Genomic DNA, 22160 nt, shown 5'->3' with positions numbered 1-22160 from the left:
TAATTAATCTAAAGTATCATATAAAAAACAATAATACCTAAATTTATTATGGTAAAAATGAGTATAATTGCATATTAGAAAACAGTATAAATTACTTTAAATTATTATCAATAATTAATGCGTAGACTATTCTTTCGTAATGAAAACACGAGTTTTTTGTTTGAAATATCTGATTATGAAAGTTTCTCCTCTTAAAAATATAGATTATCATTATTTGTGGGTTGAGGCTTATCAGTTTGAAGATTAGGTTACCAAAATATTTGATGGCTGAATTGACCAAACCAATTTTTCTTGATGCCCTAGTTGGAGGCCCCGTCCCCGTTCTAGATTTGAAGCACCTGGGCACACTTTGGACCATTAATTGGCAAACGCTCAATTGGGGCACTTCTGCGCTGCACTTCCTTCCTAAACATAAATGATTGTTCCTGGGAATTCAAAACTTACCCACGAGGAAAGCTTTTTTTTAATATTCTCCTAATTATTTTAATTAATACTTAATTAGGGTGTTAAAAATATGTGTTAGACAGTGTATTTTCTCCCTCAATACCTGATCAATATATATATGAACAATGTTAATTAATATCAAGGCACACGTGCGTTTGATTAAATAAATTATTAATATCACCCAACCAAAAAAGAGGGACCCAGCCACCATAACTATGTGCCTTTTTCGTCAATACCATTAAATGAGAGCACACGAAAATACTAAGAGGGAAAGAGTTGGAAAGCATAAATAAATGAGTTTTGAGAGAGATCAAGAAAATGAGAAATGTTAGTTCCTTGCACGTAATGGGAGTCTCGTTTTATTTATTTTAAAGAATTTAAAACTGTTGATATATTAAGATAAGACGAAAGGAAAATAAAAGATAAAGAAAAATGAATTGTGATGATAAAAGTTGAGTTATGTATGTAATAAACATTATTGTAAAAAATAAAATAAAAGAGGAGAAGTTTAATATTTTGAAACGATGTTATTTATAATTTTATCAAATATTGCATATAATATTTGATAAATTTTATTGTATTCTCTAAAATGAGAAATATTTTATACTTTTTTATATGATGGGACGATGTTAGTGATTTGTTTTAAAAATTATATAAATATTTTTAATTTTAAAGTATTAAAGAAATCATAATCCTTAATTTAGAGAGAGTATGTAATATTCTCTTTAATTTCAAAAATACTATAATAAGTACTATAATATTTGGTAGCCTTATATTTTTACTAGAATAAAATGAAATATGTTGATAATAATATTTTCATTGAATTTGTATGAGCTAATGAGGCAGTTTAGGCTTTAATGGATTTTTTTTATCGAACTCAAGTTTCGTTTAGATTGAGTGCATAATCGTTGTATCGATCGTGAAAGTGATTAAAGCAGTAACTTCAATTGCAACTTACGTAGAATGTCATTAAGGATGAATTTGTAATAAGTCTAAAATATTATTTTAGGGTTTAGTATACCCGTTTGTTTTTTTTTGGTACAATAAAGTTTTGTGTACCTATTTCAAAGCTTTCGGAAAAGAACTTTAGATTACATAAAATATCACATTAAGCGTTTATTTAAGTCTAAGTTTCATATGAATAACATTGTCTCTGTTTGGCCAAACTTTGCTCTTAGCTTAGGTTGGATAATTTTGGATTGTATGGCTGTTAAGTTTTGGACATATGATTAGTGTCCTTGCTAATTTATCTACTGTAGTCTTATTCTCTATTTCTAACTTTGATCTTGATTTGTCTGTTGCTATTTTTTCTAATAATAAAGGCTGGGATTGAGACAAATTAAATCTTACTCTCCCCCCTCAGATTTGTTAGTATATATCTCAAATTATTCTCCTTACTTAGTCTAGAGTCCTAACTCTATGTTTTAAAAATTGACAGCTAATGAAATTTTCTTAATAAAATCTGCTTATGATTTATGTGTTAAGACCAATCAAAGTTTTAGGTATAACTATGATATTTTTAAATTTATTTGGAAATGGTAAGGGCCTCCCAAAATTACGCTATTCCTTTAGAAATTGGCCCATGGTAAGTTGCTCACTAACAAGGAAAGACATTATAGGCATATAACTGAGTCTTACTTATGTTCTAAGTGTATAGAAGCTCCTGAATCCATTATGTATGTGTTCAGAGACTGCTTTTATGCTAAGCAAGTCTGGATCATTTTATTTTTCCTCACCAATAGGTCCAATTTCATAGCTTGGAGATTACTAATTGGTTGTGTTGAATTTGACTAATATTAGGATTAGCAAGTTTTTTGACTAGGCTAGTCTATTTGGTACAATTATTTGACATTTATGGAAAGATAGAAATTTATTTATTTTCCAATCTCTTTCTTCTTCTCCTAATCAGATCATTTATAAAATTTTGTGTGATTTTGATTTTTGGTTGAATTGTCATAGGGGACTGATCAAGCCTCTGGCTAGAGTTGCTAAGGACCAAGTGCATGTTAAATGGATCCCTCCTCTTTCTGGCTAGTTGAAGCTTAACGTGGATGGAGCTATTTCTTTACACTTTGATGGTGTTGCTTGTGGAGGAGTGATTCGTGACAGCAATGGCAAATTCATATCTAGTTTCTGCAGCAAATCAAATAGATATACATGTACCTCTCTTATTGCTGAGCTTTAGGATTTATTTTTGGGTTTTCATTTAGCTTCTTTGGAAGATATTCACTCTATATGGGTGAAAAGTGATTCCAAAGAAGCATTGTCTCTAATTTTGCATGTTCAGCATACTAATCATCCTCTAATTGAATTGATTAATAATATTAGGGATCTTATCAAATTAATTAGATTCATTAGATTTGTTCATATTTTTAGAGAAGTCAACTCTTATTCCGATAGATTAGCCAAACTAAGTCTTGAAAATTCTTTACTTTTGTCTTATTATGATATTGCTCCTTTTGTATTATTCTTTTTTTTTTATATGCTTGTGAGAGTTAGACCGGTAAGTCTTTCCTTAGTCTGTTTTATTTTTTGGACTATTAGCCCTGTTACTTAGTAAAAAAAATAAAATTCATATGAATATAATAAATATTATTAACAATATTAAGAGATAAAATTATAATTAAAATATGAGTAAATCACCCTTTTTTTTAGCGATATTTTAATTATATTATCCTTTCCTTTTATGTAAGAATAATCTTTTAATAGATTTATACGAGTTATACTTTAATTGTTATTTTTTTTACTGTCACCGACAATTAACTTTGAATAGTATATTATTAATTTTAATATTTTGGAGGGTACAATGTAATATTAAATATGTCTATTTTTATTTTGAAATTTTGTTTAAAATCTTTATTTCATTTTTTATGATAAAAAAATAATAATAAACCTTCAAAATCAATTGTCAAGCATGTTGACAATCACAAGGAAAATAAAATATAAAAAAAAACCATTTATATACAAATAGATTTAAATAAATTATATATTCATTTTTTTAGAAATAAAAATTATATGTTAAAATAAAATACAAAATTTTAATTTAAACATATCTCAAGAAGAAAAAGAAGAAAATGGTTTAGTGTTTAAATTTTGTTGACGCGATTGCGTTACAGAAGTATTGATGATTTTGAACTCGAGTTAAAATGATTTAGTGTAAATAGATAAATGTAGATTCTGATTTGTTAACTTATTACACTGTACAAAATATACCTTCGAAATCTTTATTGTTGTGAAGATATGCAGATAATTTGTTTAATAGTAAGAGATAATATTTGTGCTATTTTAATTGTTTTCATTAATGACTTATTTTTTTTTACTATACATGAGGGATTAAACTTCAAAATTAGAATAAAATATTACAAAGAAAATTAATGTCAATTGTATTCTACTAAAGAAGAGGACAGTTTTGCCAGGGAAAAATCTAATATGTTAAATATCTTAACTCTGGTAAGAGTGAGGACTGTTCCAGTGGTCGCTTGTAATTTTTGTGAGCTTGAAATTTCATTGGAAGTTGGTGTTCTTACAAGTTAAATGAACGCGAGTCTTTTGGATTTTAGGAGTTGTACTGTTATACTAATGTTACTTGATTTGATAACATTAGCATGGAATGGGTTATCTAAACCCTACTAAGATATGGATTTTTTGCCTTATCTGAGAGTAAAATGAACAAATCCCTCTGTGTGGTTAAAGGTTTGGTGTGCTATTTATGTCGACTGGTTGAGACAAATTTAAGATGATTCTAACTTCGAGATAACTATGAATCTTCATGTCATAGTCCAAAGTCACACTTTGATGTTAAGTCTGATGTTGATTTCGTTGATGGTGGTTACAACTTTTTTACTGTTGTCAACTATGATACCTCAAACCACAATATATGCAAGACTATGTCATGATTGTGAGCAAAATTAATCAATCAAACTATTACGATGTTAGTTTTTTTATAAATATAAAAAATATTTAAGACTTCACTCTTTATTCTTGAATTAGCAATTGCTTGAAGAAAATGTAGAAATGTGTTAGAAATTGAAAGAAAAACACAATTAAAAAAACTACAAAAATTTAGGGATAATCATAAGTTGGTAAACCATATCAGCAGTGGTAAAAAATTTCAATCATTTTAAAACTATGGAACTATAAACTTCAAATGATGTTAATAAGCTATCAATCTAACGATGAAGAAATTAGAAGAAAGAAACATAACAGTGGGTACACACACAAATGGGATGGTATATAGCTATTCACTGTCAATTAATTACAAGCCCTGATAAGCTTTCACCATCAAGCTGAAACAACAGATATTGTCTCACAATTTTGGAGAATTAAAATAACACTCTAGAGTTATCATGCATCAATACAAAAAAAGTTACTTACAAAATAGGAACAACCTGTTCATGTCAAAAGATTCACATACAAAGTATTAATTACAAGGTTGTCACACATTGGTTAAACTTCAAAGAATACAAAAGTCAACATCAATCTTTAAGATTGATTTTTAACATTTAAAAATAGAAAAGTAAGTTTGTTACGCAAAAATATATATTTTTTAAATAAAAATTTATTATTTTTATATAATTAAAATTAACTTTAAAATGTGATGTTTAGAAAATTAAATTTTAAATTAATAAAATAAGAAAACAACATGGATTGACCACTCAAAATACCAATTAAGTACTGTTGATCACTTTTGCTCATACAAAATATCTAACATAAATTTTTACTCAAATAAATTTTCAACTTGAACTCTCGTAAACAGAGAAATTTTTTTAGCAAATTAATATTAAATTAAAATTTATTAATATTTTATTTACCTAGCATTAATTCGTAAGACATTAAATAAAACCAACGACGACGATAATAATAATGTTTGTCGGGAATAATAATAATAATAATAATAATAATGTTATGGGTCAACATACCACAAAGAACAACTTTCAAAATGTTTGGGCTCAAGGCCCTTTTAAAACTTTGATGAACGCTATATTTTTTCTTGCTCCTTAGCACGGTGACATATACTTTAACGAAAAAAATAAAAACATGGTGGCTTGGTCGGTACCAAAAAAGACAAACATTTTGAAAGTTGTTTAGGGTTGTACAGTACTCCGGGTCCTAGATTAAAAAAAAACAGACAATAAGTGTGAACTCATACTCGCTTCGATTTGAAAAAAAAAAAGAAAAAGAAAACTGACATCGGTTTAAAATTTTCATAACTATAAGATCAACTGTGACATTAATATATTCGTATGTACACCGAAAGGTATGGATCTGGATCGTTTGCAGTTTTCACCAGATCGTCTGTAATTCTCATGCAGGCTATAGTTTTGTATTCGCTTAAACAAATTTTGGTAAAAAAATGATGTTAGCTTAAGTTAAAATAAATTCACTTAAGTCAATTTCGCTTAAGGCAGAAAAATTTATTTAAGTAGATTTAGAAAAAGTAGCAAAAAAATTAGAAAAAGAAGAGAGAAAGTGAGACTGAGAGAGAGATCAGAGATGAGGGCAAAAGCACAAGTGAACGGAGAAGGCTAATAAGGGGAAAGAAAAAATGGCTAGATGAGGAGAGAAGGGGAGGGGAGGGAAAGAGAGCTAGATAAGGAGAGAGGGGGAAGAAGATTGGGTGGAGTTGAAGGAAGAAGAAATGGGGAAGGGGAGTAAAGAAAGAGACTGAGTGAAAGGGAAGGAAAAAGAGAGTGACTGGCATGGAAGGAGAGGAGAAAAGAGGGAACTGAAGTAATGGAGAGGAGGAAACATCTTCTTTCTGCGTATTTTTGCTTAAGTCAATTTTCGCTTAAACCAGAAAATTTCGCTTAAGCGAACGAGAAACTGCAATATGCAATTTTCACCAAAACTATAGGCGATCCAAATTCGAAGGGTATACCATTTTTAAACAAAAATTACATTAAGGATTTTTTAATAATATAAAATATATATTTCAATTTTTTTCAATATAATCTTGACGGTTACATTGTATATTTAAACATTAAATATTTTATAATTGATAAAATAGCCTAATTATTTAGTTTTGTTGACATATTTAAGCATGTGTTTTTGTCTTTCAACTATTTAATTTAATTTAATTTAATTTTTTTAATTTTAATTTATTTTGTTTCTTTAACTTTTAAAAATATATTAAATAAGTTTTTAATAAATAATTAAAAGTTTATTAAAAAGTATTTTGTCAACAAATGTTGTTCCAAACTTAAATATATTATTGATGCATAACCAGAAAGATGTGATAGATAGAGCTTGATTTAGTTTTGATTTTTAGTTTTTAAAAATTAAAATTTAAAACTATTTTATAAAATTATTTTTAAGAAAAAATAGAAATAAAATTTGTTTTGTAATTTAGTTTTTAAAATTATTTTTAGTTAACTTTTTATTAGTTTTAAAAAGAAAAATAGAAAAATAAAAACAAACACTTTAGTAGTAATTTTATTTTTTAATTTTAAAAACTGAAAATAAAAAATTATTTTTAAAATTTACATTAATAAACAATTCTTTTTATTTTTTATTTTTAAAAACAAAATATTATATTTAAAAAGATAAAACAACCAATTCCATAATATTTGCTAATCAATAACATTAATTAACAAAACTTTTCTTCTGCAGGGTCCAGAGTGATTAACAAAACCTTAATCTTGTCGAATTGACCGTCCATAGCTGTAGGGTAGGGTCCTAACTAAGCTTAGAGTTATGAGAGCTTTCAAGTGTATTGTATTTAATTATTATTTTACCCATTACATAAAATGCTTGAATGTCAATTGGCATGCGTGTGTTTTTGAATAAATATTTTTTTTAATCAAAATTACTAATATTTTAAAATTAGAATATTAAGTTGATTAAAATTTAGTTTATAAATTTAGAATGCACCAAAATTGGTCTTATTTATTAATTTTTATTTTAAAATATTATTCATTAGCATTATTTATTTTAGTTAAAGATATTTTATAAAAAATTGTAATTAATTTTTAAATATTGTTTTTTTAGTGTAGTCTCAAATTAGCAACAATTTGGAGTCTTTTGTGAAAGTAAAAGAACAGAAAAAGAGAGTAATAATTGGTAATATATTCTACCACTAGTTACAGGAAACCAAAAAGTTGTTTTAATTTTTATCAGGGAACCAAAAAGTTGTTGACTTGTATTTTGGCACATTGTTAGTAAAGAAACACATTTGAAAGGTAAACATGTTCTAATTATAAATTAAATATGGGTTACAATCGACGCATCCGTTTTAATTAGCATATACTTTTCTAGAAAATCTTCACAAGATCTCCCTTAATTTTAATTGTCATTTTTTACTTTCCTGTAACTAGTGGTAGAATATATACATACATACATATATATATATATATATATATATATATAAAGAGTACAATTTAATATTTTTACAAATAATTATGTATATCATAAAATTATTTTAATTTTAATTTTTTTATTATCAACAGAGCAAAAACCTAAAAATAACTAAATAACTAACTAATTATCTGAAAAAATATATTCTCCGATCATATGTTAACTTTAACTTTATAATTATAAATAATATATATTTAAATAATTTTAAAACATAATTTATTTTAAAATAATATTTTTATCGTATAATATAAAAAAATATTTTAATTTAAATATCAATAATCAGTGTATTTTAATTAGCATAAATTTAAGTGACGAGACTCTTAAAAATAAATTCTAAATTTAAAAAATAAAAAATATATTTTTTGTAAATATAAAAATTTATATAAGCTAATAAAAAAAGTTAGGTAATGATGTTAATTTTTAAAATTTTAAAAAATTAATAAATATGAAAATAAAATAAAAAACTATTACAACAAAAGATAATATAGTTTATACATCATTTTTAGTTAATTTTAATTCTAAAATATACATGAAAATGTTTGACTTATCAAGACTAAGATATAACAAGGTGTTTTATCAAGTTAAATATTGAATATTTGAATTTTAGAAATTACATTTAATGTTATTAATTAAATTTAGGCCAAATATTTCATTAGTTTTATTTTATTAGGTATTTTTTTTTTGTTATTTATAACAGATAATTATTACTTTTTTAATTATAAAATAAAGACCAATTTTTAAGATCTATTAATTATTATTTTTTATAATCTTAATAAAATTTAGGAAAATTTTCACTTTACCCCGTTATACTTTTGATTTGTATAATTTAGAATTTGTGTTTTTAAATTATACAACACACCACCTTCCACAAATTAACCCAAATTTTAATTGCAATTCCTATAAATTAAATTCTTTTAGTCTCTTTAGTTTAAAAAATTATTCATTTAATTATGACAGTGAGTGAAATTAAAATCAATAATTTTAAAAAATAAAAATAAAAATAATAATGTTTACTACGGTACTTATAAATTAAGAATATATTGTATACTCTAAATTGAGTTTTATAATTACTTTAGTATATTAAAAAATAAAAGATATTTATATTTTTTTTAACTAAACTCATTATTTATTAATATAAAATTAATAATAATAATTATTATTAATATGTGAAAGTATATAAAATGTGTTGTTAGTTTATAAGACATAATAAAATTAGCATTTTTTTTAATTAAAAAAAACTAAATTTGACATCAAGTAATTTTTTGCATTACGACTGAACCAAGGTATGGTATTGAGTCCGAAAAGTGAGGAACATGATAACAATGGAAGATTGAGTAACAAAGATTTAACAGAGAAATGATAAAAGAAACTAGTAATTAAGGGGAGAAGGATCATGATCATGATCATGATCATGATGAGGTTGAAGTTGAGTGAAGTAGGGGCTTCGAAGGGCCTCCTGAAGCTTATCATCATCATCCCAGGAATCACGATATGTCTCTAAGTTCACAGAAGAGTTCAATACGGCTGATATGCACAGCTGTTTCCTCCATTCTTGTAACTTTGGAAAGTCCACATTCTCTCCGTATTTGTCACAATACTGCAAAACAAGCTTTACTGTTATACTATATGTTCCTAATCTTTGTATGCTTTATGATTAGCGCATACAAAACCCCCCCAACCCCAAATATATAAACTTACTTCAAATGTATCAATTTCATGAGTGCAGCGCTTAGGAACGCCGGCTACTTCTTTTGAATGATAGAACTCCTCGATCGACTTCATCATTTCCTCACATGACGGCAAAACCTTTTTCCCTGAAAGCAGTTGAGCTATCCATTTTCCTTGCGACTCAAAGAAAGGAAGCCCCAGGATCTGCACCGTTCATCACCCAACACTACCATTATTGTTGTAGTATAAATTATGATTTATCAAATTGGTTCAATTATTCGTAAGAATAACTAAAATATACATATGATTATTTTTATGTACATGTATTTTAAAAATGTCTTAAAATTAAAGAAACCTTTATTTTTTGTTCAAAATTTGTGTTAAAAAATATGGTATCTGTGAAAATAAATAAATAAATAAAAGAAACGTCCTACCTGATCTTAATTCCAGATCCAATTCAGGGTAATTACCTTTTTGGGGATGCCTACAAGAGAAAGAGAAGGAGCAAGTGATGGGGGGAAAGTGTGTTCATACAAAGGACCCACTCTGTTGTCATCCACAGCAACCATTCCTTTTGTGTCTAGAAAGGGGAAAGTATAGGAGTACCTACACACATAACCCAGCATCAGTTATTTTAGGATTCATTACTAATCCATTTTATGAGGAATGTCATGATCGTTGGACATAGATGGTCCATAGCAAGATCTCAAAGCCTAATGTCATAAATATCCAATCCCAATTGTTAATGAATTAACCTTCGAAATAGTAAAATTTAGAAGATTTGACTTTCTGAATATACGTATGAGGCGTGAATATATAGTAAATATGTTGTATGACATAGGTGTTTAATCAATATTTTTTCGGCTTGATTTTCTGGTGAGATATGGGATGTTACCCAGTGCAATATAAAATAGTGTCTGCGAGAATGCTGGAACCATCTGTGAATAGGACTCTTCCATCCTCTTGAAGGGTATCTATCTGCACAATGTACCGCATGTTGTGAGGCTAGGAAAAATACTAGTGAATTCTTTTCATGGAATTAGAACTTAAGAAATTAAAGTGATCGATGCCTGTGGATGAAGGTGGAAATTATCGTATTTGGATATGACTTTAGATAAACCCTCCGTAATATTTAGAGATTTCGAACTGAGGTGGAGTTCCTTAGCTACTTTCACAAGCTCCATTGATATTTCTTGTCCACTGTAAGAATTTCCAACCACCACCACTATCTGTACAAAACTTCTTTTTCTCAATAATGTTAAAAGGAAACATTTCAAAATACGAAAGTTAAAATATTTATCTATGATTAGCTATATTGCATATATCCATAAAACTTGCATGGTCATTTCTTATATAAAAATCTCTCACTCTTTGGAAAATAAAAGGAGTAAATATTGGGGTCATATATTAATACCTCCCCGCGGAATGGCTCTGGAGACCTGTAAATGTGACTGTGCATTTGTTTTCTTTTCCATGAGTCCATTCCTGCGAATCCATGACGGGAATAAAATAAGTTTATACATGAACTTGAAATGTATATGGTGCTATTCATATATCCTTTTCACTTGCATGAAATATATGGGCCATGATTTTTTTTAAATGATGAGAAAGATAAAATTCCCATACAAATATTTATTTTATATTAATAAATTATATGCGTTGATAATTGATTAATTAGTATATGTCACAACTGGAATCCTAATATGTGCGAGAGAGAGTGACAGATATAGATCAAGAGGCAAATGATATCCACCTACCTTCAATGCAAGGCAATCTAGGTTGAGAGTAATGGCCAGTGGCCACAACCACAGCATCAAATACTTCTTCAACTAACTCCTCACTATTCTTCTCTTTGCTTCGAACAACCCATTTCAAATCATCACTAGAAACGCCATAATTCAGAGGTCCCACATAATGCACCTTTGTATTGAACCTTATCATCTCTCCCAACCCAAACCATTGACAAAAGTCCTTAAGGTACAAAAGAAGCTCTCTATGGCCAGGAAACCTCCTCATGTCTCTACCTTTCTTGACTGAAAATGGGAAATCAGTGAAGCCCATGACCTCTCGGGAAGACATGAGCCTTAAAGATTCATAGATACTACAATGCACCTTTTTCAAAGGGGTTCTTCCCAAAGGGTCTTCTCCTTCTACATTTGGGTCATATAGCCATTGACCTCCAATGTCATGGTTTTGCTCCAACACAACCACCTTATGACCTTCTTTTCTCAACTCCCTCGATGCCACTAGCCCTGATGGTCCAGCTCCAATTACACATACATTCTTGGATTGGTATTGGTTTGTGTCGGAAACCATGGTTTGACAGGGATAGATTATAGAAGTGGTAGAAAATATTGAAGTTGTGTAAATGTCGGTAAAAAATGTGCTGAGGGTGTGGGGGATTTATAGTAGAACATGAATATTTTTCACGTAGCGGCGTAGGTAGACAAAAAACAAAAAAAATTTAAATATTTTTCACGTAGGCATTAGCCAAAGAAATGCTCGTGGATGATTCATTCGAAATGGAGAAATTTTTGGAAGCAGCTTATTTGAGAATATTTTCTTTGATTTATACATAATTTTATAAATAATTATAAAATAAATAACATTATTTATTAGAAATGAAAAATAAAACATGATACCTATCCCGATGTGACTTGCCGTTACCGTCTCTTTCTTTCACTCTCTTTATAAATGTATATGATAATATTATTACAGCAGTATTTGTTTATAACAATTTTTCTTAATTAAGAGCTTTACCTTTTATGGATATATTTATATGAAATTTGTATGTAAAATTTGGATTTGAATGATAAATTTAAAACTTTTATTGTTTAAATATATATCACTAATATAAGTCATCGTGAAATGAATAGAATTATCTCTTAAACCAAAACAAAAAAAAATATTGGGATGTACCGTTTAAATTGTTTTTTATTTTGATTTATTCATAACAATTTAACTCATACTCAACATGTCATGTCATGTTAATTTTAGAACGACCACGTAATAAAAATTATTTAAAATTATCTATTCACAATAGAATTTATATCATATACATTAAATTCGTGTCTTGTATAATTATTATTACAGTTGATTATCCATGATATTAGTAACTTTCTTGTTTTTTTTTCCCAACTATTGTTACATTTTAAATAGATAATATTATTAAGTACATTAAACTTTTGAAATATAAGAATAAAGAAAATGTTAACTACTTAAATAGTTGAACTATATTAATTATTACGTAGGGGGTATTCTTATACAGTAGATAAAAGATTTATTTATATCTTATTAATAACTTATTTGATCTAAATTCCTATTAAAAATATTTATAAATCTCAAATTAAATAATAAGTTGTGTTAAAATCTTATGTAATAATATTTATAATATTTATGTTAATAATTATGATATTTTAAATTAATTTAAAATATATAAATATTTATTATTTTTTCATATGAAATTATTTAAAATATTTTCTACCCTTTAAAGAATTATACCAATAAAATTTTGACGTAAATGTTTTGTATGATACATATTATTGCATTACCTTTTCATAACTACTCTCACGTACGAAAGACGATGATTATATTCTTTGGAATAAATTATTTTGGATAAATTGTTTTAACAAAACGTATTTTTTATGAAGTTTTGTGATGAAACACAAAAGGTTATTAGTTGGGGTTTCAACACAATTCATTGGTGATGGTGATGGTGATGCGTAAAAGTTTTGTCGGGAAAAAACAAAATTTGTTTTGTCAATATTTACATTTTGAAAGAATCGATAGAATGATTGAATATACATTTAAATTAAAAAAATACTTTATCTAATTAATTGAAATTTTTTTATTTTCTTAAAATCTCTCTACTTTAAGTGAGGACAGATTTTGACGACTTTTTCTTTTTTTAAATATTAACTAAACATAAAAAATTAGAAAAAAAACCTTCCGTTTTCTTCTTTATTTCTCTTTAACTTAAGTGAATTAGCTTTTGTTAGTTTATTTTTTTAAAATAAAAATTGAATTGTTACTATAAATATTTAAATTTTTTTTTATCAATAGTATAATGTATTATACTAACAAATTAACAAAAAATTAAATAATTTTATTAATATATATTATCAAGAAATAGATTTTAATATATTTTTATTTATTAGTATGGATAATATTTTGGTATTAATAATTTAATTTTTAGTTGAGAAACTATATTAACATTTAACAATTTTTAGTTTGTTGTTATTGAATAATATTTTTTAAATAATAATATTTGATTTTAAATAGAATAAACGTTGGGACTAAAATGCATTTACTGAAATCTCACATTTACTTAATTCACGTCAGAGAAATAAGTAAAAATTTTAATTTATTAAATAAAAAATTTATATTTTATTTCACTTAATCAGAAATCACTTAGATTCAATTTGAATAAATTTATTGAGAAATTTTTATATGAAAAAATTAATATAAAATTCATAATTTTTTGTAAGTTAAAAATAACTTATCTCTCAAAATTATTAAAAAAACAACTCATATAATGAAATAATAAAACCGATTTATACTTAATTGAGAAATTTTTTGTCTTTCTATAGTTCAAAGGATGATGCTTTGAGCAAGTTGTAAGTTATTTGTATTTACTACTGAAAGTTAGACAAAACCATAATTAATAGACATGGATTTTATCCCCCTATTTCATTAAATAAAAAAAAAATAGAAAAAAGATAGATTACTTTGTATACTCATACTCTTATTTTTATTTGATTTAATCTTTAGCATCTCTTGATTCATTTTCTAAAATAATCAGAAGATAGTCTGCCCTATTTAATTCTTTGACTAGAGGTTACAAAAAGAAAGATTTTTTATTTTAAAATAAAATGGCACTAAACCTTTGAAGAAATATATTCAAGAGAGAAGAGAGAGAAAATTAATATATTTCAATTAAGAATATAGACACGTGTCTCGCATTTATTGACTCTGTATCTATTTTTCCTTTCCGAAAAGATATTTTATTATTTGCAATGTGGGTTAGGTATTTTATTGTCGTGTATCATCACATATATCAACGCCCTATGTTGTCTTAGGTAGATACTTTAAACATGTACTTTTTTTAAATAAAAATTATCAATTTTAATCTTTAAAGTGAAGTTTAAGTAATTGATATTAATAACTTTTATTTAGTGGTCTAATTTCTCTACTGATTTCATTTTCAAGTTTCAACACTACGTTCCACTATCAGTGGAGACAAATATATTGTATGTGACTATATATTTAGTAAATATAAATGTATTAAATATTTGAAAGTAGAGTTTTAGTGTTAATAACGATTTCACTTAATTGTATTCAATAAATAATATTTGTAGTTTAGATAAAATAAAATATCTAATTGAACATTGAAAGAACGAAGATGGAATCACAATTATGATTGAAATTAAAATGTTAAAGAAAAAAAGAAGGATCTCCTAAGACAAAAGTACGAATCACTAAATTTAATTAATGATTGTGACATATGGTGGCCACTTCACTTTTAAGCATTGGTAGAGATCCTTTGCCGATTCATCAAACTCAATAATGGAGAGAATGGGAACCTCAACTTTTTTATTGGATAATATAATACACGTTTGCTTTTCTTTATTATCAGTTTAATACATCATAAATAAATTATTGTTTGTTAAAATTTAATATTCAAATATTTTCATTAATATATTTTTTAAAAATAAATCAATAGTGTAAATATTGTAAAATTATACTAATGGTATAATATTATATTAACAAATATTTTTGTTGATAAAAAATAGAAATATATACCATCAATACGGTAAATGAGTATAATATATTAGTTGTCAATATAAATTTTTTAAGTTTATACTGATAGTTTAATTTTTATTAAAACAAAGTTATATAAATTAAAATTATCCAATACTTAAAAAAATTTCTTGTTAGTAAATAATAATATTTTATTAACAAAAATATCCTCCTGTAATTGCAGTTTGTATTTGAACGACTCAAAATTTAATCAGTAAATTGAATATGTATTTTTTTGTCATAAAGGGGAAGAATTTAAACAAATGACAGCATGCGTAGTTTCTTTTCTTATTTTCAATTTATTTTTTTTATAAACCTAATGGGTTCATTTCAGTAATTTTTTAAAAATGTTATATTCATTATTTTGACAAGTCTAACCTTCGTTACAAGTTTTGAAAATGTAAATTGTGATATTAATTATTGAATAAAAGTATTTTTAAAAAATTCTCACAGGAGAGCTATTTTAGTAGAATTACCAAATAAGAGTATTTTCACGATTAGTTTCTTTTTATTATACCAAGTGGTGTTTCCAAAATTATGATATTTATTTATTTTATTTAATACTAATTTGAATTTTAATTATTTTAAATTTATTTAATATAATATAATTTTTATTAATAATTATAATATTGATACTTTAATAATTTATTAAATTTTAAAATAGTCACATAATATATTTCAATTATTTCTTTAAATAATTATAATTTAATTTAATGATTTCCATGAAATCAATATAAAAATACCCATAAATTATAATTTTTACTTGTAAGCTTAAAATTTTTCTATTAACTAAACAATTTTTGTCTGAAAATTTCCAAATTGATAAGAAAAAGTTGTAAACTTATGAATAAAAACTACAAATTCATAAAAAGAGAAGGCTATAAACTACTGAAGTAATAAAGAACAAACATTTTTTTGGGTCTAGGCCTAGATAACTGAAGAATATGATCCAGGTCCAATTAACTTAACTATTATGACGATAGAATATTTGGGCTTACCCAAATCTAAAGAGATGTCCTTAAGGAGCTTATTTAATTCCCAGAAAATCCCTTGAGTGATCAGTTTAAGGTTATGTTTGCATAAAGTAAAGAACATGAGTGTGCTTTTAATAGTAGCGCTTCAACACCAAGAAAAACACTAACTTTGTAACAGGGATGTGTCCATTTTAACTAACAATCCGAATACCGTGGCACATAGAAATGTCAATAAAGGGAAATTAGGCGATTTTGGTAATGATATTTGAATTAAAACTTTGTATTTTTTTTCTACCACTTTATTCTAGAAAATAAGATAAGAAAAACATTTTTACAAACTCTCTGGTTTTTCTAAACATATAAAATACAAAAATAAAATGAAAATCTTTGCGTGTATATATTGTTTTTGCTTTGACAATGGATTATGCCGTACAGTAATTATGGATGATCCATCCATGCCTTGGTGATACACCAAAATCAGCAGCCACAATACACCGTTGACACAACACAACTATATATATATATATATATATATATATATATATATATATATATATATATATGTGTGTGTGTGTAAACCTATAAAATATATACCAATAATTTAATTTTTAGTCTAATATTTGATAATTTTTATTTATTAATAAATTGTAATTTTTTTATAGTGACAAGTAACATTTTATAATTCTAAGAACTCGTAACATTCTCCTGCGATTGCTCTATAAGTTTTTTTTTATATATAAATAAAATGAAATACATGCTGACCTTAAATAATGGGAATCAGCTAACCCCAAAACATTAATTATTTAATATTTAGTGATAATGCTTGATTAAATACAGTTAAAATAGAATTAAATTGCATAAATATTCTTTATGATTTGTTGTGCAATGCATTAGATGAGGTTTGAGAGTTAAAGCTAACATTTGTCACTTGCGTACGAATAAAGCGGCAAAGTAAAGTTGTTTATTTATATACGCGCGCCATAGAAGAACACCTGAAACTATATGCATGAGCATGGGGCGTAGATGCGAAAAACATGATAGAGAAAAATAAGAAATAAAAAAAAATGTAAGACACAAACACTTTGTAACGTCTTGTTTATGAATGATTAAATTTGAACGAAACTATTAGACATTAATGAATAGTTATGAAAGATGAATTGAATGTAATTTATAAAGAAATAAATGAGGCATGTACATGCATGAGTAATTAATACACTTTGAGGGTGTGAGATATAATAATTATATTATAATGCAAATGAAAAAGCTATATATAGGAGAAAAGTGAGATATGGAAAGAAAAATGGTGATAGATGTTGACGTGCCTTCTTCTTTGGCTGGTCCAATGTGGCAATGCAATGATATTGCATGGTTAGGGTGGTTTGCTTGACAGAGTGTTATTCCTGGTGGTGGGACTCTCTCTTTCTCTCGAAGGTTACTTTCTCACAACAAACGCGCATAGATAGACTTCATCCAACACAACACCACCCTTTTTGAGTTTGCATCCAACCGTTCTTGACGCATAATTTCACACTACTACTTCTTCATCGTTTCCTTTTAAGAATAATATTAGAGATAATTAAAACAAGGTATGTATCATGTTTCATGGTCATGCATCATGTTCTTCTATGTTGTTTGTTTTGCCCCTTGTTTTCTGCTGCCAAATTATCATTGGTCGTGTTAGGATGTCAGAGTGTCTCTTTTTTTTGTTCATTTAATTAATTTTTGTTAATCGAATACCATGATCAGTGACAAGACCCTTGTCATTAAGGATGTGTGATGATGATGATCTTGAATGTCTTTCAAGGAATTATTCTCTCCTGTGATCGGATCATAAGCATGATGGTTAAGAGGAAATTTATTGGGTTTAATGTGTCTCTGTGAGATAATTTTGTTCACTTTGCAATTTGATTATTGTTTTCTCTCAGATTTTGGTTATCCACGCGGTTCTGTTCTTCTGTTTTATTTTTGGTCTGAAATCTGAATCCATTTGTATGTATGGACCTGTTTTTATACCACCCCAAGATTTTACTTCTTTTTAAAATCGAAGTTGATGCTGGTGTAATCATTGAATTGCATTCATATGAATGATTATGTGTCCTAGGTTTGTACTTTTCTTCAAACATGAATCAATCTAATAATTGCTTGTGTATCAATAGTGAAATTTATTTTACATACTTTTATGGTTTAAAATTTATTATTGAGCTGCAAGAGAAATAATATATTTGTCCGCAGTCTTCTAATTATGAAACTGAATGGACAAAAGCAGTAATTGTTGAAAAACTATGATTTAAGGTTATTGTCTATCTCCGGGTAGCGTTGGTGAAATCCTTCATGTTATGTTCCTTAAATTTTGTTTCATAATCACAAAGCACTTTGCAAAATGAGCCAACCAATGTCACTATCTTCGGCTTGTTTGATTAGAATAACATACTAAAGAGTTTCTTTGCCCCTATTTTAACCCTGTAAAATCTCCATCTAAAGGAATTTACTTATACCCTGAGTCTTTTTGTGTAAAGAAATGCACATGATTGCAAATATTTTGATTATATGCATTCATTCTACATAATTAGTGATCCACTCAACGCTTTATCCTATTGCTGCATATTCAAGTTTGTAGTTCACATGTTAGAAATGTTTTCATGCACTAACAAGTAGTGTTACCATCAATCAATGAAATTAGAAGCTTTGAACAATTCCAATGAATTAGATTCGAGAAGAAAAGTTGTGCATATCTCATGTTGCTTTGATAGCCTCCACATATCTGAAAGGATTCTTATTTATTATTGCAGGGGTCTCTGAAATTGTAGCTTCATCCTTGACCAAAGATGGCAGAAGAAAGTACAATTAACCAGTTGAAGTTTGAGAAAATTGAGCCTGAAGATGTTGATGAGAAAGCAAATCCTAAAGAGAGGTTAACCATCACAAAAGTTCCACCTAAGATTCTTTCACGTTATCTAAGTGGTCCAAAAGGTTCCTGCCATGACATGTGCAAATATGGCATTCAACATGAAGTTGAAGCTAAACCATGGAGTCCAGCGAAGAAAAGGGTTACCAAAAGGGAAAGTAGAATCAAAGTTCCTGAAGAAAATGTAACTTCTTTGGCAGGGACAAAGAAATCAGGAAGCAGTTCAAAGTCTTCTCAAGCTTCAAAATTTGAAAAGACCAACAGTCCTGTTTACATCAAGGAAGTAACGTATGAAAAAACAATCCCTTCTGGGAAAATCTCACCCCCTTTTGAAGAAACAGATATTCGCTTGGAACATAACAACAGTGACCTAAAGCAAGCACATTCTGAGTCATCTCTCCCAGTGCAGGAATGTTCTAAAAGTCAAACAAAAAGGGAAATAGTGAACAACCAAAGTCCTTCTGGATCAAGCAGCAGAAAGAAAACTGAAAGCAGAAGCAAACAGACAAGGACATCTTCAGCTGTATCCAAGGAAAAATCAACCCCTCTAAGTCCTCCCTTGTCTTCAAAACACAATGTCAAGAAACCTTCAAGCTTAAGTTCCAAGAGTGCCAAGAACTTGACAAAGGTAGATACCTCTTCTTTGAAACATCATGAGAATGTTCAAGAAGTCAAACCTGAACTAGCCACCAGTGACAATTTACCAGACAAAATTTTGCACATCATTGAACCTACTGCAAATTCATCTGAGGAACCAACTCAGGCTTGTGATGAAACTGAATTGTCTCCACCCTCACCTCCATCATCAGAGGACAAAAGATTGAAGCAGACCAGCAAGAAAACTAGCAAGTCTGGAGTGTCTGCATCTTCAAGGAAGGACCTCAGATCTGTGGCAGGGAACAAAGGCAAGACAAATATACTTCACAGAACACGTGCTTCGCGATCACCATCAGTGTCATCATTTGCTTCCTCATCAAACTCTTCCCTTGTAAAACAAAACGGTGCTATTTCTAAGTCCAACAAAACTTACAAAACAGTACATGGTCATCAAGGCGAAAATGTGAAGGTGGTATACAAAATCAGGCCAAAAATGAGCACCATAGTTGGGGCTGCAAATAAGGTTGTTACGGCCAGGAAGTTAACTTTTAGAAGAGGAAAGGTGATTGAACTTAAGCCTCAAAGCAACAACATCCCAAGGAGACTCAAATTCAAGCCAGCACGCACTCTTGGTGATGACAAAAGGAGAGATATAAATAGTAGTAGAAAAGGGACTGGTACAGATAATAAAGTTGATGATAGTGGTGATGTAAATGCTGCAAATATCAAGCCTGAGAAAGTTGTGGGCAGACTCCAAGTTGTGGAAGGAAGTAAAAGGAGAATTGTTGGTAGAAAAGTTGGTGGAGAAAGAAGCAAGATAGAGGGTTCGAAATCAGGATCTGAGAAAGTGGTTTTGAGGCATCAAAATGTGGAGGGGAAGAAACATAACCCACGTTTGTACAATAATGTGATTGAAGAGACTGCAAGCATGCTTGCTGAGTTAAGGAAGAGCAAGGTTAAGGCTCTAGTTGGTGCATTTGAAACTGTGATATCTCTTGATTCTCCTAGAGAAGCCACACCCGCAGAAGTGAGCACAGCTTGCTGAGTCACCTAAGGCATGTTACATATTCAACTTCAACATATAATTGTGTTGTGTATAGAGTGATGATGTATATTTGGAACAAGAAGGAAGACCTGGTTCTGAAAGTGACTTTGGCCTTAAGATTTGGCCTTCGTGAATCTGTCACTGCTTGTGGCTTGGATTTCTTAAGCTCGTGTTGTTAATGTTGCTTTCTGTGTTTTACTGTTTTCCTTTGTGTCATTAAGATTTGGTGAATGAAACGATTTCACTGGAATGTGTCAAGGTTTTAGTTGTTACTAATATAGCGTTTCTGCTTTGAATTATTTTGATATATATGCTAACACCGTTATATTGTTGTGTAAGTGGCTCAACTTTGCGCGCTGTTTGCGTATTTATTTATGGTTTTTTCATGTGCTTGATTCTGGGATCTTTCTTTCTCTCGCTTGGTTTACAATTTGAGAAAATCTTTTCGTTTAAGTTGAAAAGAGAAGAGAGATGCACTAAAAGTAGGTATTAGAAATACACTTGTGTTATCATTAGAGAAAAATACCCAAAGAACATTACATATTTTTTCTGCTTACTATTACTATTCCATGAGTAGTCATGCATTCATAGAATACTCATAGATCATCATTACCCAAAGAACATTACCCAAAGATCATCATCATTTTGAATGCATGACTACTCATAGAATAGTCTAGAGCGTCCATGGGAATAGATGGTTCTTTTCTTGTTTTAGATTCCATTTTGGTACTAAAGTAAACACACTCGTTCATCATCATCATGACTCCACTTTCACATGTGAAGTATACAAGTCACAGCGTGGAGGAGCTTCTCTTTCTACTTCTTGCTCCTCGTGTGTCAATTTTTTCTTTATATCTATATCATTTAAAAGTAATTAAAATAATCATTACATTATAAAATATCAGTCGTTAACAAATGTTGCCATGTGGTTGTATCATTACCAGTATATTAGCAAATTCTGAACGAAAGAATACCAGAATAATAAAATAAATTTCGTGATACCAATTTAGAAAAAGTGCCAAAGTTATATAAGGATAATGCATGTTTTTTAGTTTTTAATACCTGTGTATGTGTGCGATCTCCTGTAAATCTGTTATTGATTTTTAGATATTACAACAATGTCGTCACCCATTTTGACATCCTCGTTTTTCTTTATTTCTTTCTTCCTCTCGTATTACATCTATTACTTCCTTCTTTTTTATTCTTCTCTCTCTCAAGGTGTAAACATCATAACGAATGTCTACCAAATATTTTCTTAACAAATTTAGTTCCTTCTATTAAGTAAACAATACTTGCACGTAGAAAGAAACCTTAGATCTGATGACATGATAGGAGTATGGTAATATAATGTAGTGGTGCTAAAATAAATAAATAA

At 28.1% G+C, this 22160-nt stretch overlaps 2 protein-coding genes across 2 annotated transcripts; one reads left to right on the top strand and one right to left on the bottom strand.

Annotated features, from left to right (window-relative positions):
* Window positions 1–1456: 1456 nt before the first annotated feature.
* LOC113874804 (flavin-containing monooxygenase FMO GS-OX-like 8) lies at window positions 1457–11781 on the bottom strand. Its single transcript, XM_027513018.1, has 8 exons — window positions 11223–11781; window positions 10880–10950; window positions 10536–10694; window positions 10361–10443; window positions 9936–10071; window positions 9496–9669; window positions 9223–9394; window positions 1457–1506 (listed from the first exon to the last, which is right to left on the bottom strand). The coding sequence occupies exons 1-8, from the start codon at window positions 11779–11781 to the stop codon at window positions 1457–1459; spliced, it is 1404 nt and encodes a 467-aa protein (XP_027368819.1).
* Window positions 11782–17719: 5938 nt separating this feature from the next.
* On the top strand, window positions 17720–21176 carry LOC113847425. Its single transcript, XM_027476524.1, has 2 exons — window positions 17720–17824; window positions 19028–21176. Exon 2 carries the CDS (start codon window positions 19064–19066, stop codon window positions 20783–20785), a length of 1722 nt encoding a protein of 573 aa, XP_027332325.1. The 5' UTR covers window positions 17720–17824; window positions 19028–19063; the 3' UTR covers window positions 20786–21176.
* Window positions 21177–22160: the final 984 nt, after the last annotated feature.

The sequence above is a fragment of the Abrus precatorius genome, unplaced genomic scaffold (genome assembly GCF_003935025.1).
Source record: "Abrus precatorius isolate BTA unplaced genomic scaffold, Abrus_2018 Scaffold8, whole genome shotgun sequence".
Taxonomy (NCBI): domain Eukaryota; kingdom Viridiplantae; phylum Streptophyta; class Magnoliopsida; order Fabales; family Fabaceae; genus Abrus; species Abrus precatorius.
This window is presented reverse-complemented; position numbering and strand designations above follow the sequence as displayed.